The 19,964-nt window shown below is 45.0% G+C and overlaps 2 protein-coding genes across 10 annotated transcripts in view; one reads left to right on the forward strand and one right to left on the reverse strand.

The window, feature by feature from the left end:
• FSD2 (fibronectin type III and SPRY domain containing 2) lies at positions 1-18,399 on the forward strand. Its single transcript, XM_037394521.1, has 13 exons — positions 1-1,420; positions 1,688-2,457; positions 2,550-2,645; positions 3,642-3,875; positions 5,186-5,208; positions 6,155-6,276; positions 7,316-7,471; positions 8,524-8,658; positions 9,402-9,555; positions 9,943-10,076; positions 12,032-12,164; positions 15,465-15,641; positions 17,906-18,399. Exons 2-13 carry the CDS (start codon positions 1,729-1,731, stop codon positions 18,156-18,158), a joined length of 2,346 nt encoding a protein of 781 aa, XP_037250418.1. The 5' UTR covers positions 1-1,420; positions 1,688-1,728; the 3' UTR covers positions 18,159-18,399.
• LOC119151095 overlaps positions 12,892-19,964 on the reverse strand; it is an 18,316-nt gene continuing 11,243 nt past the window's right edge. For 6 of the 9 annotated variants that reach the window (XR_005105306.1, XR_005105304.1, XR_005105305.1 and 3 more), the window contains one exon: positions 19,166-19,917. Coding sequence is in view for 5 of the 9 variants with exons in the window: in XM_037394517.1 (XP_037250414.1) it covers positions 19,620-19,917 (298 nt within the window). In the remaining 4 variants the exon portion in view is untranslated. Of the gene's footprint in view, positions 13,684-16,100; positions 17,922-18,474; positions 18,545-19,165; positions 19,918-19,964 lie in introns of those variants that run through there. The other 3 variants (XM_037394519.1, XM_037394520.1, XM_037394518.1) reach the window with 2 other exon arrangements.

Consider the following 19,964-nt stretch of genomic DNA (forward strand, 5'->3'; position numbering starts at 1 on the left):
CTTTTCTCTGTTTAATATGTTAGAATTTGCATGATTTGTTTTACTGCCTTTAGCATAAATATTATTTCTGCCTAACTTGAGTGGTTTTGTCTGTAGTAAGATATTGCTAGCTGTAGAATCCACACCCATGTCTGCAGTGTCAGAAGACAAACGGAGAACTTCTGTGTGTGTTTTCTTACAGATCCGGTAGGCTGGACTGTTTTCAGTCATTGATACAAAACAAGAAAGTGGGAAGTTTCTTAGCATTTTTCACGAGGTTGAGAAGTTGCTTTCTAATAAATCACTGTATTGACTTTGTTCGCTAAGTAATCCTCAGGAATATTAGTAAAATATTGATGAAATAAATTTGAGGTGATAGCAAGTGCTTGAAACTACAAAGACCATAAAAAGTAGTTTGAAAGCAAAGCTCATGTGAAAGCTTCTGCAGAAGCTCTGATAACCTTTATGTCTGACTGACCTTTTGGCTTTTTTTTTTTTTTCTGTGAGAAAGTGGTTTTAAAGCTTTCATATGCTTCGCTTAGCTATGACTAGATGTAACTGCGGGTTCATTAATATTCAGCTGAAATCTTTCCATGAACTCTTTTCCTTGTAGTAGTAAACTGCTGATAAAATTGACCTGAGTAGTTTTGTAGCTGTGATTTTGTTCATGCTGGTGAACAGTGGAGGGCTGTGGGGATGTTTCATCTCTGACAGAGCCCCGTCTCTCTACTAGCATTATTTCATGTGCTGTTGTTAATACAGGCTGGTTGGAAAGAGTGGGCTTGGGGAGTCAGCATTAAAATTGCCTTGGCACCTTTAATGTTGTCCCATGCACATCTGCTTTGTTATACAGCTTTGCATTTTGCATCCACACGCTCTTTTCACACCTCCCTCATTGCACAGAATGGACAAAGTATGCAAGCTGTAGGTCAGAGTGGACTTCTCCCAATCCAGGGGTCTATGATCTCCTTTGCTTCTTAGTTACTGTATGCTTTATCATGGAGATCATAACTGATCTTTTTTCTGAGCTTCATTTGTGTTAAAATATGTGAAAATATTTTCACAGCACCTGAGAACACCCAAAGGGTGGTATTTTTCCCTGGGTTATAGACAGGACCTGAGACCTGGACTGAGGATAGTGTTAGAAGAAACCTCAAGTTTCAGCATCAAAAATGGCAACTTGAAAAATCCAGAACAGGATTTTTCAGGGCATTTACTAGTGTGTTATGTGGCATCAGTGGTCACAAGAGAAGGCATCCTGCAGTATGCCTCACTGCCAGTTCAGGAGGAGCACTTGACAGCAGCTGAAGGGTGAGGAGACTTCAAACCGGCCCATCTCCAGTGGCACAGAACAGCACTGTGTGCACCTGAAGCACAGTCACAGTGTTGAGCTGAGAACAGGACTACTCCACAGTCTGGAAATCAGACATCAGGGTCACAGGTGAGCGACTTGGAAAACACAGGATGCACACCAGAGACAGCTGTCTGCTGTGCTTTGTGTGGAGGTGAGAAAAAAACAAGCTTTCTGTGGCTTCACTTCAGAAGCTTCACTTGGGAAGTGAAGCTACTGGCTTTGGTCTTTCCCATGCCTTACCTCCAAGCCCTGAGCAGTCCTTAGACAAGGCATTCCATCTATGTATTTTTAAGCAAGAAAAACTTATGCTTGATATCTAAGTATGTAGCCAAGGATCTTTCTTATTTTTTACAGGATTGAGACTAATCATCTCAAAAGCCTCACAGAGGATACCAATGTCATCCAGATCTGGCAGTGCAGGAGAGTATGAAACTAGTGACCAGTCACCCAGCTGTTCAGCTTCCCCACCAGTCCCAGAGTCTAGTGAGACTGAGGCTGAAGGCTTGATATTTTATCACATGGATCTTTATGGATCAAAGGAGAGGTTTGATATCTTTCCTGAAGACCTGTCTGGTCAAGGAGACAGATCTTGGGGGGATACAAGAAGGGAACCTGCACTGAGTAGTCAAAAATTTCAGCGATCACAGGAAGCTGGATATGATTTGGAAAAGGAGGTTGCAGAGTTGGCTAAGATGTATGGACTTGATGAAGATAGAGAAAAAGAGCTTGAGCTTCTTGGAGGACATGTAGAGAACAGATGGCCTCGCACAGGAAAAGCAAAATCACAAGGCTCCATATATAATGCATCAAAAAGCATCTCTCCAGTGAAAGATCAAAGTCAAAGTACAAAGCCACAGGGACTTCCTGATGAAGCTTCTCAAGATGAAGAACCAAGTAAAGCCAGAGCAGAGGATGAGGCTGAGAGCTGCATACAGTCCAGAGAGGGGCTTAGCAGCGGTGGCATGTCAGATGAGTGGAACAGTCAGGCTGTCAGTGAGGAGGAGGAAGTGGCAGATGTTTTTTGTTCTACCTGCAAGATTCCAATCCGAGCTTTTGACAAACTCTTCGGTGAGCACAAGGATCATGAGGTGGCTCAGCTCCCCAGTGCCATGGAAAGCGAAAAGGTAAGAGTAATACTGTAGCAGTAAAAGTGTACTGTGGTGCCTCTAAACCAGTGTTCAGACAATACTAAGAATCACACTGGCTGTTTTGGTAGGAGGAGATTCATAAAAACATGTGCAAGTTGGAGGAGCAGATTGCTCAGATGGAAAACTTTGCCTGTCACTTGGAGGAAATCTTCATCACTGTAGAGGTAAGGCATTTTTTCTTGGGCTAACTGGGGTTAGAACAGTTTTGACAGTCATAGTCTTCAGTTGTTAATGAGGTGAGTAATTACAGTAATAGAGCACAGAGTTATCTTGGGGTTTGCCTAGACTGAGGTACTCAGGAAAATCCATACTAATTAATTTTTTAAGTGGGCATATGCACTGACACTTGCATTCAGAAATAGTGACCCCCCACTGAGGTTATCTTAGTTTTAAGTGGCCAAGGACCTGTGATCTAACTAGTCCATCCAGAGTGCACTCCTTGTGCTCACTCGGTTTCATTTACAGAAATACCAGGTACAGGCAAACCCTTGGACCAGCTGCATCGAGCTACAGCACTTCAAGGGTTGTGCTCTGGCTTGGCTGACGCCAACCTGGCCCAGGGGGAAGGGGCCCAGCTGGCAGCAGGTCAAACTGAAGCAGTAACTCAGAGCATTACTGTCTTTTCTCTGCTGCATGTAGCACAGAAGACTTCAGTGCCTGAGCAGTGGGCAGCTGCTGGCAAGAAAGCCTTGCCTACTCCTTAAATCTTTCTTCCTAATGCTTTCTCCAGCAGCGAGTGAGGATACCAGCATTAGTGGCTCAGCTCCCCCAGCGGGAATCCATGGATCCCACTGGGTTGCCATGGTTTCTCTCATGGAAGTATGTGCTTGACTGTTGGTGAAAACACTTGGGAGATTACGGCTAGGATATATCCCCAGTTGTGCTCCCTGGGCTTAGGCAGGAGACAGTTGCCTTGCATCATAGTTTTTGTTATAATCTCTGATGCTCTTATGTCTGGAACCAACACTCTGTTGTGCCTCAGTGGGGGTGAATGATTAGAATAAACTCCTAAAAATGCAAATTAGTCAAATTAGAGCTTCTGTGTACTGGCATTGCCTCTCTGGCAAGGAGAGTTTTAGGCAAATCTGAGTAAGATTTTTCTCTGGCTGACCTATGGGTCAGACCTGACACCAAGGAATAAACCCCCAAATGCCTTGCAGGAAAACTTTGGGAGGCAGGAGCAGAACTTCGAGGTGCATTACAACAATGCAGTGCAAGTGCTTGCTCAGAAGTATGAAGAACAGTTGGAAGCACTGGGGGAAGAGAAGAGGCAGAAGTTAGAAGCTTTATATGGGCAGCTGGTCAGCTGTGGGGAACACCTCGACACCTGCAAGGAGCTGACAGATGCAACCCAGGAGCTTTACCTGGAAAATGACAAAGCCAATTTTATGAAGGTAAAGAGCTTTCAGTGGCAAGGCCCCTTCTAAATGCTCTTTGCTGCTTGCAAGTAGTCCCCTGCTGGGGAGTCCCAAGTGGCTTTAATGCTAGGAGCATTTGGGGTGCTTAGTCCATGGTGTTGTCACTGCTTCAGGTGCTTGGCATGGTGGCATTGACTCAGTGAGGCAACACAATGGAGCCAAAATGCAGAAGCAGCAGAAGTTTGTAACTTGGATGCTCAATGATTTGTGAGTCTCGCTGGGGTTCAAAGAAGGTATCTTGCTAAAAAGCTTATCTCAAGAAACTCTGGAAGCACTTAGTGTTCATTGCCTCATGCGGGCTCAGCTCTCTTGCTCTGTTTTGAGCTCACAGCAGGCTGGCTGCTGCAACCACTTTAGAAGATGTTTCTTTTTCTTGCTCATTTTGTTGGAAAGTTCAGCTGAACAGGAGGCTCCAAACTAAATACATCAGGAGCTCCTGCAAAGTGATGGATGAGTCCCACTGATGAGGTGGTGTCAAGAAGTTATTTTTCTTCAGCAGGTAGAAAAATAATTGGGGAAAAAAGAGAATTTTCACTGCTGATGAGTGATTGCTCTAATCTGAGCTGTCCTGTGACTCACATGGGTGGGAGCATTTCTATAGCACAGCCACAGTAACTTCTGAACCAGACAGTAGACAAATCTAACATCTCCAGTCTGCATCAATGGATCAGCTTGCTGTGTCACTCCGGCCTGCTGAGTTCTTCCTGCGAGCTGACTTTTCCCATTCCTCTGCATCTCTGGAATTAACCTTATTTTCTCCTTAGCTCATAAACAGTTTTACATCACCCCTAGGAACCATTATTCACCAGGAAGTTAATAGCTTTTGGTCATGAGCTCTCAGCTGCTTAGGTTTCTCCAGGGACCATACGTTTATCTTGCAGTAACGTGCACTGCTCAGACTCCCTCCAATGGAGATAATTTCACTGAGTTCTTTTCTGAGTTCTTTTCGCCAGCTGTGGTTGGGTTTTGTTTGTGAAGGATCTGTTGGCACTTTGCACAACTAAGGAATGATACAGTCAAGAGTCTAGATGAGTAGACACTGGTCAGTGCCTGATATTGCACGTTATCTTACTGTAAATGCAGCCAAGATCTGTCTGTTTGAATGGACAGTTAGGCACAGCTTTGTTCTCAGAGCTGGCTGGGTAAGAGCCAGTTAGCTCACTCTAAGGGCTGCGTTTGGGACAATTTGTATAAGACAGGTCAACAGCATGATGTAGTCTGACTCTGGACTAATGCAAGAAATGTATCTTTTCTATCCCTAACACTCTCTCTCTTTTTTTCTACAGGCAGCAGTAGCCATGGTTGACAGGTAGTATCACAGTCTGGTATTTTGTGTCACATTTCTTCCTGCTAATTGGATCTGTTATTGGAGACGCATGTTCTGGAATCCATTCAGGCACACAAATGTTATCTAAGCTAGTGGAGCTATTTAAATCTTTAGTATTTCTGGTTTAAACTGCAGCAGGAAAAGTTGCTCTGAAAAGTTTAACACTCAAAACCAGTCTGGAGACAATTTCAAAAAACCCTGAAGGAGAGTTAGAGCATGAATAAATCACTGTTTTCAGCTCAGTCATAAAGAACTAATTTCAGAGACTGAGAAACAGGATTGGTAAAGATCTTGAAAGAAATGCTCTGGATACAAATCTGACTAAAACTGAGCTCCCTAAATGGATTAGTAACAGGCTTATTTATGCATTAATACAGAGGGGTAGAAAGTCAAGCTGTAGGAGCTCAAGACAGATGCTGAAAGATCTTGGAGAAGCTGGAAAAAGTCTTAAAGCACACTAGATTTATTGCAAAAAATATACATTTACATTGACTGTCATCGTTTATGAAAACACAGAGAAAGGAGGTCCTGCTTCAGTAATAGTGACATAGATTCAGAATAATGACAGTCATGGAGCTAATAGCTTGCTTCCCACAGAGGGGTACTGGGGAAATCTCCCTCACCTGCGTAGTGGGAGTGCAGTATGTGGCAGCCAGCTCGCTGCATGAGTGGGGCACCCGATGTGTGGTCCCTCAGTCCCATCAGCATGCAGCTCTCTGACATCTTGGAGCACTGATCTGATGTATGGCCACATATCTTCAAGCAAAGGGCATGGGGAGGCTGTGCTTTGCACAACTGTGAAAACATTATTTTAAGGGAACAGTTGTTGTTTTAGAGTTTGCTGGTTTACCAAGGGTTGATACCTATGATATCTCCAACACTATGGTACTTCCAATCAGACTTTTTTCTCTCCCTCCTACAATTACAGGCTGGAAGAATTCTTAAAGAAAGAAGTGGATTTGGAGCTTTCAATGCTGCCAGACTTTGAAAAGCGGGTCATAGATTTCTCTGAAGTTGAACAGCTAATGAACTCCATTAATACTATTCCAGGTACTCTTCCTATCTGATCATTATTTCAGATCTATGTACATTTAATTAAGGATATGTGTTAAACAGAATTCCTTACTTCTGTTAAAGGAGAACTGCAAAGGCAGAATTAGCTTCTCCCTAGTTTCTCCTCTAGAGTTTTTTGTTTGCCTTTATATAGACACTGGAAGCTATTTTTGGATTTTTTTTTTCATTTGTTTTCAGTGTAAAATTACAGAACTGCCAAACCAGGCCTTCCCTGCTTTTGCTGGATGATTTCCTAGAAGACTGACAAAGACTACCACCTTCTGTTGAGGGGTCAGGCGTGCTTAGTTGGGATAACTTGTCTTGCCTTGTAGTTACTTGAACAAGTAACAGAGAGGGACACCCAATTGCTTTAAAGAACCTGCACAGCTTCTCTTTATAACCAGTTTTCAGTGGCTTATTTCTCTGCTATTTAGCAAACATTTTTCCTGTTATCCACAGGAAACTGTGAGCAAAACCCCCCAAAATTTCTAATAATTGAAAAAATACATATTTTTAATCTTTTCTGGCACACCACAAATGGTCAGAAAACACAATATGCATTTTTCATGCCCATATACTGTGTTTTCTTAAAGTAAAATGGCATTTGGTACTTTTTTATGCTGCTGACCCCATGCTGTAGAGCTTTTCCCTTCTCGTTCCTCCACAGGCTCCTCAGCCCCTGGGCTGGTCCACAGCAGTGCAGTGTGCGTCAGATTTTGCTCCTACAGGGACCTGCTAGCTCACAGCAGCCCTCAGAGGCAGGGGAGGTCAAATTTACAGAGAAGGGTTAGGCTGAGGCTTATGTATTTTGTTGGTTTGATTTTCATTTGAAGCAAGAGTAGTTCATACACCAGTGACCTAATTATTAAATGAAACTATTTACAGGGTCAGCTCTTAACTTTTCTCTGTGCAGGAGGAATATGGCCTATTCAGTGCCTAGGTTTTGTCATACACCTTTGTGAGAAGGGAGGTGTTTGCCTGTGAACAACATAACATGCTTATACATTCAAAACCTGACCTGTTTTCCTCTCTGCAGCTCCTTGTGCCCCTGTGATCAATCCCCAAGCTCCCAATGCAGCGACTGGCACCTCACTGAGAGTTTGCTGGGGCCTTTTCTCAGATGACACTGTTGAGTCCTACCAACTGTGCTATAAACCAGTCAGCAACGAGACGCACAGTGATGAACAAGCAGGTAAGGAGGCCTGAACCCCTCTACTGGCAAAACCAGCTGGTTCCAAAGTGCCTCTGGACTTGCTGCGGCAACCAGTGCACTTTCTGTGCATTATCTCCACTGCCAAAACTGTCATATCTGCCACCACATTTCCTGCTTCTGGCTTTGTCACTTTTCCCCTGCCAGGTTTGCCATGCTGCCAGTTGCAGCAGGACCCATCACAGGAGCAAAGAGGGGATGGGACAGCAGCTGGGATAGCAGCAGTGGGAAGGGGACAGTGGATGAAGTCTGGTCTCAACAGTAGCATTTCATTTCCTGGAGGACGGACCCTGTGTTAGACAGACATGCACTGTGTCCACTGCAAAGCACAGTATTTTTAGAGAGCACATTACCATGTTATTGGCACGCCCACTGAAACCCCCACAGTCATTTTACAGTTTATCTCAGTGCTAATAATAGGCTGTAACTCCCCATCACCCACATGCACAAAAAAAGAACCACAGAACCATCCTAAAATGTCCCAGCCTTGTGACAAAACTGCCTTTGCTAATAATATTCTTGCAGAACCTTTCACTGAAAACACCCAGTCACTTGTCCAGCAAAAGTGGAAGCCAGTAAAATGCCAAGTAGCCAGTTCAAAGAAAAGCAGAACCTATCCAAATTTTATAAGATGAAGAATGAGAAATGAATGAGTCGTGAAATAGCTTCAGCTCTTGTCCTGCTGCTGGGACGAGCTGACCAGACAGCATCCCTGGAGTAGGAATGTGCAGGGTCTTCTTAGAAAAAGTTCAGTGACAAGTAGGTGACCTTTTTTTCTGTTTGTTTGTGTTGTTTGTATTTTTTCCTGAGTGACGTGTCTCCTTCAGAAGCTGATGCATTATCTGATTTATACCTCCTTAGAGGAAGGCATGGTGAACCAGCCTGACAGCTAATCAAAGGGTGTGGAGCACAGGGAGCTCTCTTGAACTCAGCATACAAAACAATGCACCTCAGCTCCATTATCTGAGACAGCTTTGGGGAAGAGCGGGTAACTGTGTAAAGGAACTGTAAATGCTTTGTTGTTCTCATTTCAGAGCACACTTTAAAAGTCAAAGAAACATACTGCACCATTACTAATCTGTTGCCGAATACACAGTATGAATTTTGGGTCAGTGCTTTAAATGCTGCTGGTATCAGTCCACCAAGTGAAAGAGCAGTTTATGTAACAGGTAAAAATATTTTATTCATACAACTATGTGACCTTCATAGTGAAATTCAGTCACCTCGGATTGTTTTGCCAGCAGTGCTTTCTGGGCACTTTGTTTCTCCTGATTTAAGTCTACTGACTGCATGGGAATTTCCTACTTCTATTTGGGGAGGCTCTTAGGCCAATTGTCCCTGTTTTAAAGTTGAAGAAACAGAAGTATGGGGACAAAATAACTTATTTAAATGCAGGCATGTAGAAGAGCTGGGAATAAGGCTCAAGTCTCCCAGTTCTGCCAGGTGGATGCCAGCCCTCCTTTTATTGGCCTGTAGGTATTTTGTGGATTCACCTGCTATGCTGCCCTTTGTAACTGCAGTGCAGTCAAGCACGTTTTGTGAAATCCTGACATCAAATTGAGCAAGTCAAGTGAGACCTTCGAGCACTCATTCCAGATGTCTTTGAGCAGAGAAGAGATGCACCTTTATGACAAAGATAAAACCAATGATAGAAAGAAAATGGTTGTGTAATCAGTCTCTGTCTGTGTTACTTCTCTGATTAATTCTCTTAGGACCTTTATAGTCCAAATTAAGGTTTTGAATAGTACCGTTAATTGCCCTGCCTGCTGTTTATTGTCCATTGGGGAAGCAGGTTTCTTTAACTATATAGTATTAGTAAACAACTTTGTTCTATTTTTTAAGTCTTCAAAGCACGTCTGTTGCAAACATCTTCAAGCAACAGCTTAGAATTGTTCTTTTGCCTACTTTTTAGCTCCTTCACCACCTACCATAAAAAGTAAAAAGATCCGAAGCTGTGAAAATGCAGCACTGGTGTGCTGGGAATCTAGAGACGTTAACCCTGTTGATTCCTACACGGTTGAATTGTCCAAGCTGACAGATGAAGAAGATGGCGACAGTATTACTGAGTGAGTTGCTCTTCTCTCGAGTCCATGACCTGTAGAAATGAAACCATATCAAATCATGTGGCATCAGATAGCCCTAAGAAAGGACCCATGACCCTTTGGTAAATTCACCTTTATAAACATTCCTTTTAGTGAAAGTAATTGTATAAACGTTCATAGAGAATGACTATACAGGGTATGGGAAAAGGGCAGAAGCAAATGTAAAAATCTGCATAGTCTTGTCACAGACTCTCTCTTGTTCCTGCTGCTGACAACTATACAAGGTAAAGTGTTGGTGATGGGTTACAAGAGAAGTTGACCATGTAATTTCCTCTGTTGTTCAGAAAAATAATCTTAAAGGCCTACCTTTGTTCTCTACCCTATAATTTTTCATGGATTTATTCTCTGTAGATCTATTGTTGGGATTCCTAACTGCGAAGTCATAATTCACCTGCAGCCAGCACAAAGCTATCGCATCTGTGTTAGAGCCCTTAACCTGGGTGGTTCCAGTGAAAGAAGTGACCCTGTCCTGATACACACCACAGGTACTCTACAGTAGGAACAACCCCAGCAGCCTATTGTAGCATCTATTATCTCAACAGAAAGATTCCTGCTGGCTTCAACAGCCTCTGGATCAGGTCCTAATCTCGTACAGCTAATTACACATCTGGTAGCCTTTTACGAATGAAAAAGAAACGCTTTTTGTAATAATAAGTGCATGGCTTTAGCTCTGTAATTTAAAACTATTTGTCCAGTACACTTGACACTTGAAAGTTACTGATTTCTAAACATTTGAAAGACAGTATCAACCCAACACACGCAGATGTTGCCAGCTTGCCAAGTATTGACAGCCTAATGAAGAAAGTCGTAGCATCATTTTACTTCAGAGATTACTTTGTAATGCTGCTGCTGCCGGAAAGTATGGCTAAGGTAGTCAGTCAGCACTTTCCAGAGTCATTTGGATATGCAAAATCTTCCTCTGTATATATTAGAACATCTCCAGCTTGGCTGGGAGGCTCTGAGGGCTGGTTCCCTTTATTCATCAGGAAAAAGGCAGTCCAGCGTTCAGCTGGCAGTTTTGCTTTTGGTAACTGACATAACATTATCATCTCTGTTCTCAGCGCCACTCTGGACAAGGATTAACCTTCTCCCCCAAAGGGGAGTTAGAAGCCCTTTCCCCTCCCAACCATCTAACCAAGGCTCATTTTAATGACTTATAGGTAGACACCTGTTTTCATCTTCACCACTGCTATAATGACACTGCAACTTCATTGGGGTGTCTTAAACCTCCCACATCCCTCATAGGTGCACTCACACCATACCTTCTGCCCTTACCTTCTGTGAGAGATTTGCCAATTGTGCTCATTCAGCGAGCTGACCACACACCCGTTAATCTGTGAAAGGCTGTTTCAGTAAGAAACCTGTCAGCTACGCATCAGTGACACCACAGAAAAGAAACAGTCATTCTTAAATCCCTGGAGAGGAAGACTGTCATTGTGTTACCATTGCTTCTGTGTATTTCAACTGCTTACATCAAACTCAATATTTGAAATTGTCCATTATGCTTGCACAGCATGTGTTTGTTTTCAGCAGCACATGCCTGTAATTGCCCTGTCATTGTTTGTATTCTATTTGGATTGAAGTAACTTGCAGTTTGATTATAATGATTTCATTTGGGATTAACATGGAGAGATTTATCTTCTCTGAGTCTACATTATGCAGAGAGCTGATGCAAATTGATCTGTCAGCTGCAGGCACTCACCTCCAGCACTGGGAATGACCATCAATTCTTACTTACTGGGGTGGATACAGAAACACCAACTACAAACAGCAGCTGTGATGCATGTGGCTGCTCACCGGAGTGCAGCATGTCAGACCTGCTTTGTGAAGTCTCTGAAGGCGGAAAGCCAGAAGAAGTACTTTTATCCTGGGCTGGTTTAGCTGACTTACCTCTCTGAAGGCTGATCTGATGAGGAGGTGCTGAAGTATGAGGAATGCTGCACGTGGCACCTTTGTAGAGATCCCTTCTCTTCAAACTGTGTTTATGTGGAAGTGTGAAGCCATGGAGAGGCCTTTAAGCCCCACTTCTCCTTTCAGTGATTACAAATAGGTCACTTCAGCTCTGGGGAAGATGACTTGAAACCAGATAGTTTATTGCAGGGAGGACCCCCCATCTGTGAATAGCTACCTCCTGCTCAGTGCCTGCAGCTTTGAGCCCTGGCTGGGTTCAAAACCAGGTTAAGGCCCACCTTCTGCTTTTCACAAGGCTGTAACTAAACAGTGTTAAGCTGCAAGAGATCCATTTATTTGAAAAACTCCAAATGGACAACCTTGTCCTTTCAGTGTCAGCCACAGATTCCTTCCAGAGCACTGGCTAATCTTTCTGTGGATCCAAACATTTCACCACACCCCTTCCTCCCAGCCCCCAGCAGCAGCAGCAAACCCTAATGCCATAAGGAGTTGCTGCAGTTATCCTTGGACATTCTATTCTCTCTTGCAGGCACCTACTTCTGCCTTAACGAGGACACAGCCCATCCTTTACTGGCGATTCTAGGTGATGGATTTACAATTGCATGTGATGAACTGGAAAACCCAGAGTGTGATCTGCCCGTCTATGATAACAGCTTTACAAGGTATACAGAAGAATTTCAGTTGCAACTAATGCATGTAGTTTGTGGCTGCTTCACCCATGACACACCCCTGCCTTGAATTTAAATCCACCTGAAAGGTTTCCTGGTATTGCAGCCCACTTCACCTTCAAGCCAGACAGCAACCAAGTAAAACTTGCAGACTGTATATGTGTGTATAATGTATAGGGGTTTTTTTCCATCTTGGTTTTTGCACAAGTGACTATGGTCATCTTCAGTTTTAGGCAACTACAAACATATTTGTCGGTCCTTTTAATATATGGATTACTCATCTTTTAGAAAATCAGATTTATTTTAAGCTATTTGAAGTTGGGTTCCTAAGATAACTCTTCAGTTTGAAATGGCAGGCTTTCTGTATAGTTCCTTGGAGAATACAACTCCATATCCATTTATCTAGGCCCCATAGTTTCACTGTGGTTATCATTCCGGAGCACAATTACTGAATTCCCTGTGGCTTGCTGCTCTTTTCTGAGAATTTCTAGGGTGACTAATACATATTATTTACAACATCTCCCTTTGCATGATCTGTGCACTGACTTCTATTAAAATTCCAAAACTTTCTTCCCATGTAATTCTTTACAGAGCCAAAACCCCCAGGAAACTGTCACAAGAAAAAAGATAACTCAAACCCCACATACTCTTAACACAGCACTAGTAGAATGTAAAAAAAAAAAAAACAAAAAAACAAAACCCAACAAAACCAAAAGTGGCATAATTAGTAGATTCTCTTTTAATTATAGTGATCCAGCACTTGCAGATTTCCAAGACCTGAGGAGCTGCTTCTCTCTGCTGGCTGCTGCTCCCTTTGTCCTGTCCCTCCCTCTGCAAGCTGCCAAGGTGATAGAGCCTTGCACGTAACATGCCAGGGGCTCTGCCCATCCTTCCTTGGTCTTGCTTTCACACATGGAGATTTGGGGTCTGTTTTTATAGAGTTCTGTACAGTGGAAACCACCAAACAGTCATTTTATGTAAAACTTTCAATACAGCAAATACTACAGAATGGGAAAAAAACCCTACAGGTGCTTTGGGCACCTGACCCTCTTCTTTGAAAGAGGCTTGTGTAGTTCAAAGCACAGCTGGTCTCTTTGGTTTTTTTTTAAATAGATGCCAGGAAATGTCTAATGGGGCTTTAAGCAGCTCTCATTGATTTTGAGTTTAAAGCTCTCTCTCTAGCTGTTCTTTGGAACTTAAGCATCACTTGGAAGTTAATGCAAATTCATAAAGAGGATTACAGATGCAGCCGGCCACAATTACTTACAAACCTGCTTACACTTGTTGGGTACATTGAGCTAAATTTGACCAGGTATTTAAGTGCAAATGCTAAGGAAAGGAGAGGGAGCTGAATACTTACCTCTTGTTGAAGGATCTAGCTGATACAATCTGGGCCTACAGATGTCACTTTCAAAACAGTTAGGCCCTTTGCCATTGAAATGAAAGGTTTAGCTTACTGAAAGGCATGTTTCCAGTCAGAACCACAGAAGTAACATATAACCAGGACAGGCATCTGCAGACACAGAATAGTACAAGCCCACAGCTTAGTCCTTCCATGGAAATGCAATGTTACTAGAGGGCTCGGTGGACAAGAGCCAGGAAATTCTCTTCATTAAAGTCACCATGATAAGCCTAAATGGGATTTCATCCCACTTCCACAGCATGCTTTTATGTTTCACATAAACAGCCAGAGCTGACACTCTTGTCATTCTGAACTCTGAGGCTGAGGTTTTGATGCCACTGTGAATTTCAGAATCCTCTTTCATGCCAAGATACTGGGAGAAGGGGGGGGGGGGGGGGGGGGGGGGGGGGGGGGCGGGGCAGGGAAAAGAAAAAGCTCCCAAGCTGAAATGACTAACACTTACACTTCAAGGAAATTACATTGCAAACTCTTCTTTCTGAAGTTTGTGTGCGCTCTGAAAGGCTAACGTGTTTCCTAACCACAGCAGCTTCTATGGTCTGATGGTCTGACTCAGGTTTGCCTTGGTGGCTTTGCAGCTCTTATTACTATGGTAGTATTCTGGTCACAGATGTTTACCCATCCACTTTGCATCATTCTTTTTCTTTCTCAAGCTGTAGCAACGCAGCCTCTCTGAGTCCTGATTTCAGCAGCCTTTAGGCTATTCCCAAGACATCTACATGCACTCACAATGAACTGTACACTTGCTTTAGGTGATTGCTGCTGAGGTGGCACAGGTAACAGCTATCTTGCTGTGCATGCCTGTCCTTACACATCAGGCCCTCCTAACTAATGCTGCATTTGGCTCTTTCTCCGCATTACCTGGAGGCAGATGAGTTCTGAGCGTCTGCCAGCAACATCCTTTGCCTTTGCACTTTTCAACTTTAGATTACCATAGAAACATACAGGTTGTGTGTGACCCCCCCATCCAAAACTGAAAGTGTGTTTTGAAGCCTGCTGTCCCCTGTGATGCAGCAATGACAGCTAATATTTTTTCCTGAGAAAAAGCTGGGGTGTAGTCTTACAGGATTCATGTTGCCCTCTCAAGTTAGTGTTTCAGAAGCACTAGGCATGGGTTACTTTGCCCAGCTTTCTTGCTTCAGAACCTGTGTTTTTGCAGACTTGCATCTTCAAAGGGCCCAGCTCCTTTATCTCTTGAGACTGTGCCTGTAAATCATGCTTAAGGTTCTCTCTGTGGTACATTGTCTGTCTCTCCTACACATCTTTTTAAAGAGTTATCTTCTACCTGGTTCCTATCGTAAAGGCTAGGAACCAGAGTCTACCGTTGAAACTTTTCATGGCCCAGGTACGTAGGTATATTCCAAGCTCTCCTGCTGTGTTCAGCTCTCATTGATCTCTCCAAACGCAGCACAGGCAGGTAGGTCTCCTTCTCCCCAACTGCCTCAGGGTTTCATGCAACTACAGTGCTCAATTCCTGATGGTGAGTGACATTTAAAGTCCTGGGCTGTTTGGGAAGAAAATACAAAATCTGTTCCCTTGCTATACTGGGGTTCACCAGAGCACTCCTTTTTTCTAGCAAGTAACAACTTTCCTAGAAAACCCAGGCAGCATAGGATGCTGTTCTCCCTCTTCCTAAAAGTGCCCAGGGCACTCATTTATACAAAGCTACCCGCAGATTAAAAATGGGGTGGATGTCACAAAGAAACCTGCAGGTTCTGTGTCAAGTCTTCAGCATGTGGACTTTACTGTAGTCAAAAAATTTGTGCTATGCTGCTAAGGAAACAGCAAAAGTGACTTTATTGATATGCAATGTCCAGGTACATTACACACCTAAACATCGCAGAATCCCTGCCAAAGCTGTCTGTCTCCCACAGGTGTATTGGGATCCTGGGCAGTCTGATCCCATTTCCGGGAAAGCATTACTGGGAGGTGGAAGTTGAGGAAGACACAGAGTACAGAATCGGTGTGGCTTTTGAAAATACTCCGAGACATGGCTATCTGGGGGCAAACAACTCATCCTGGTGCATGAGGCATATCATCACACCATCAAGGTAAGGGCTGTGGAAGCGACAGATCTCCTAGAGGAACCCATCCTACGTGCACACCTGCAGGCAGGGTAGCAGAGAGCTCCCCCTTGCAGGGGGCACCCAGAGATTTTATATCAAAGCCCAGACCAAGTGTTTAACCAGGGGCCCCTGACATTCCACCGTTGGCACTGTGAACTGGTGTTGGAAGGATACTGGAACCTTTAAACAAATCATTCTGCTTAATGACATTCTCATGTTGAAATAGGCAGTCCCAGGAACAAATCTGAATAAAATCTGCATTACAGAGGTTAGCTGTAAAGGCCTTGTTTTAGGTCACCAAAACCCCAGTGGGAAGACAGACAGTAATAGATCCACGTAACCTAGAAACTACTTATCTGGCTAAATCCCATTGGATGCAACTGGTTTTGCTCTCTCCTGCCTATGGAAGTACCTAACAGCCATACCTGCGTGCGGAAATGGCAGCTCCTCTCATGCCTCAGCTGAGCCGGTGGCTCTCCCCCAGACACCATTACATTGGTATCGCTGCCTTTGACTCCCATGCCACATTCGGGCACCCTGTGAAGCATCCAGGAGCAAGAAAAGAAGTCACCCCCCCAGGCATCCCCGAGTACTGCCTGTCTGAATGGCTCACTGCTCAGCCTGCAGGGGTTGCCAGGGTGCTGCTGGGTCCCCTTGAACAGGAAGGCTGGACACCACCCGAGTGTCCCCAGCATGCACAGTCAGAAAACAGTAGCGATGACGTTAGCATGCGCCCCCATCTGCCGGTCCTCTCCCTGCTGGTACGCAGGGAGCTGTTAGATGCAGCTGGGTTGGCTGGAGCACATGCTCCTCCCCAGGCACCTGCTGTTCTCAGCTCCCCAGCAGCTGGCCTGCTGCATAGCCAGAGTCCTTAGCAGTGCTGGCATTCACCTCCCACACAGCAAGAAACGCTGCTTAATGAGGGAGACCAAACCCGCTCAAGCTAATGACTTTCCCGTACGCTGCAGGCAGGCTAATTTGATTTCCTTGCTACGCTGAGCTAAGAGGTACATTGAGGTTTATTCTCACTCTTCTGGAGCAATGAGCACGGTCTTCAGAGAGAAAAGGGAGCTGGGCCATTGCTGCGTTTGAGTCACTGTCATACCCATTTCTGCAGGGAAATTTTCTCAGGTTTAAGTGGTGTGGGTGGAGGAGGTGGTTAGTGAAGAAGCTGGTCCTTAAGAAATGCCAGATAACTAACTTCAGCTGAAGAAATCTTCTCATTTCTGCTCAGGAAGGCACATGTTCCCATAGAAGTCTTGTATTTTTGGTTGCAGCGTGCCACACTAGGGAGAGCTGTTTGAGTAAATTGCTAAAGGACCTCAGCATTACTTGAACAGTGACTGCACGAGGAAGAAGAGGGCTACCCTCATGACAAAGCGGATATGTACAGAGTGCCTTCCCAGCCTCCCATAATCTGTGGTCCAGGAATCACAATTAAAAGACATCACACTCTAGTAAATGAGCATGATGACTGGAATGTCCCCACCAGCACCGCCCTGGCTGAGCAGGGAGGTCTCATAAGAAAAGCAGCCAGAGACCTCATTTAGAGTGGGGTTTGAAAACCCATGTCCAGTAGTCTGGAAGGTGCCCAGCCACGCTGAGTCAGGCAGCCTCTGTGCAAAGGATTACGGTCCCTCGCTGCTGCTGTGGTGGGTGGGCAGTTCCTGCGACACTGGCAGGAGAGGGCTCAGTACCACAGGCCCTTGGGAAGCAAAGCCACAGCACGGCAGGGCCAGCAAGGACAGGACTGAGTCATCTCGCCGACTCTCCTCGCAGTGCCTACAGCTACCTAGGGGCAAGGCTGAGGAGTGACAAGTGCTGCCCTGGGGCCAGTCTGAGTGGCCTAACAGAGCACAGCTCCTTCAGGGAGGGACAACTTCAGGCTAATCCTAGTGGCAAGGGTGTACCCTCCAATTTCTAGGACACCCACACTGCCCTCTGCGATGGAAAAAAAGGGAAGTCCCATGTTACGCGCTGACCTCATCCAGATCTCAGCCAGGCTGGGGTCCGGGAGAGGCCTGTCACCCGGGACAGCCAGCCTGCTCCGGGCAGCAGGGGATGAGGCTGTGTGGAGGCGCAGAGCACACCGCTCCTCAGCAAAGTAATGGGACTGCGGCAGTAACCACAGGGCACGCAGGCGGGACGGGGCTGTGAAGTACATACCCAAAAGACACCTATCTGCACAAGGCTTCCCTTTGAGAACAGCCAGGGTGCCCTCACGTCTTTTGTCCGTTTCTTGCCTACAGGCACAAGTACGAATTCCTGCACAGTGGGATGACACCAGACATCAGAATTACCATCCCCCCCAGAAGGCTCGGCATCCTGCTGGACTATGAGAACTGCAGACTGTCATTTTTCAATGCAGATATTGCCCAGCACCTTTATGCATTCAATGCACGTTTCCAGCATTATGTCCACCCCTGCTTTGCTTTGGAAACACCAGGTATCTTACGGATACACACTGGACTGGCAGTACCCCCATGGACTGCCCTCCCATAACCTGTGTGCTGCAGCTACCCCGTCCACGTGTAACCTGCGCTGAGCAACGTCCTCTTTCAGCACTGACTGCTCCATCACACTCCCTATAAACCAGCGGTCTCCCAGGAGAGCAAAGCAACCCTGACCCAAACCAGCCGCCTGGCCTGAGTCCTTAACAAGTTTTTGTCCTCTTAGGCAGGATTTTAGCAGAAAAGCATCATGGTCACAAGATCCATCAGCATCCCAGAATTCTCCAGTTAGAAACAGATACCATCCTTCTCAAAGGTGACACTGTCACCGTGCAGCAGTGACAGCTGGATCACGGTTCCCCCAGTACCTCTTTGATGTACAGGGAACTCCCCTGTTCCAGAGCAATCATAAGTTCGACTCCTGTGTCTGCTGAAGAGCTAAAAATTCAAAGAGAAACAAAAATAGCAAAAAATAACAAAATCTGTACAGCTGCTAGACTGAGCTGAAAACGTTCCAACCATGAAGCTGATCTCACAATCCAATATTCTTGTTGCTACATGAAGTCTGTGACACAAGATAATCAAATACGCCTCCCTTGTGTGTGAACTGTTAGCACCTACCATACACAGTGAGGCTTTTTGAAATACCCAAGCATGCACTAGTCTCAAATACCAAGACATTTTTACAAAATGTCCATGCTTCTTTCATTCATCCTGGGAAAACCCCCAAAACCAGGGCCTTTTGCAGTGCTTGATGGCCCCAGCAGAGAAACCTAAAGCATCATTTTTAGCTTGTTCTTTTTGGCCACGCTCACTGATCCGTTCTCCCCCTCAGCACTTAAGAATCCTCACCCCTGATGCTGTGCTCTTGAAGCTCTGGGTGTCCTGTGGGGGATGGAAATACTCTGGCCCAGCACTCGGCTGGAACGTGCTTGTTAAGGCTTCACCTCCAGACACCGGGGAATGAGACGGGCACTGCCTGTCAAGCAGCCTTGTCTAGCACTAAACAGCCTCATTCGTGTATGTTGACGCTACCTGAATTCAAGAGTCATTAACAGATCAGCATTTCCACAGATTTATTGTACATTCATTACAAAAACCATGGGTTCGAGTTTCCATTAGGGGACAGTCAGGAACACGTGGTGGCCTCTGCAATATACAGTATCTACATATAAACAGTCTGGCAAATCAAAGAGACCAGACATAGCAATGCGTGCCAAAAGCTTGTCCGTTCTTCCCCAAATAGCTTAAAAAGCGCCTCCCCACAACAGCTTTGCAGAAACCATAAAACCAGGAGCGGAGTATGTAATTACAGCAGCGACTAGTACCATCTTCTCTTGGATATCTACTTGTTTTGCAAGACTCAAAAGAAGATGGCTTTAGTGACACAGAGCTATGTAAGTACGGGGTCATTGCTTAGCCCACCAGGAATATCAGAGATTTCCAGGGCAAAAAGGGTTGTAACGGCCATTTTGTCAGACCTCCTGTAAGGCAGGCCAGAGACTTTCAGTGGCTATGTCCTGCTGTAAGCACAACAACTTGGGTCCACCAGAAACAAGTGACTCAGCCAGCAACCACTGCCAAGGCAGTGGGCAGGGGGGTGGCCACGTGAGCCCCGCTGACACTGGCAAGGCCATACGAGAGAAGAGCAGCTAAAGTGCACAGCTCCTCTGCCAGGGAATGAAGTGGTAAGAAAGCACCATTCTTTGCTTAAAAATGTATTCCTTGATTCAGGGTCCAACTTCCACCCACTGGAATATGTTTTACCTTTTTCTGCCAAAAACCAAGAGCCATGGTCTTCAAGTAGGTATCTGAAAGAGTAAAAACATGCAAGTGTCAGAGCAGAGGTACGAGGATG

The sequence above is a fragment of the Falco rusticolus genome, chromosome 7, assembly GCF_015220075.1.
Source record: "Falco rusticolus isolate bFalRus1 chromosome 7, bFalRus1.pri, whole genome shotgun sequence".
NCBI classification, from domain to species: Eukaryota; Metazoa; Chordata; class Aves; order Falconiformes; family Falconidae; genus Falco; species Falco rusticolus.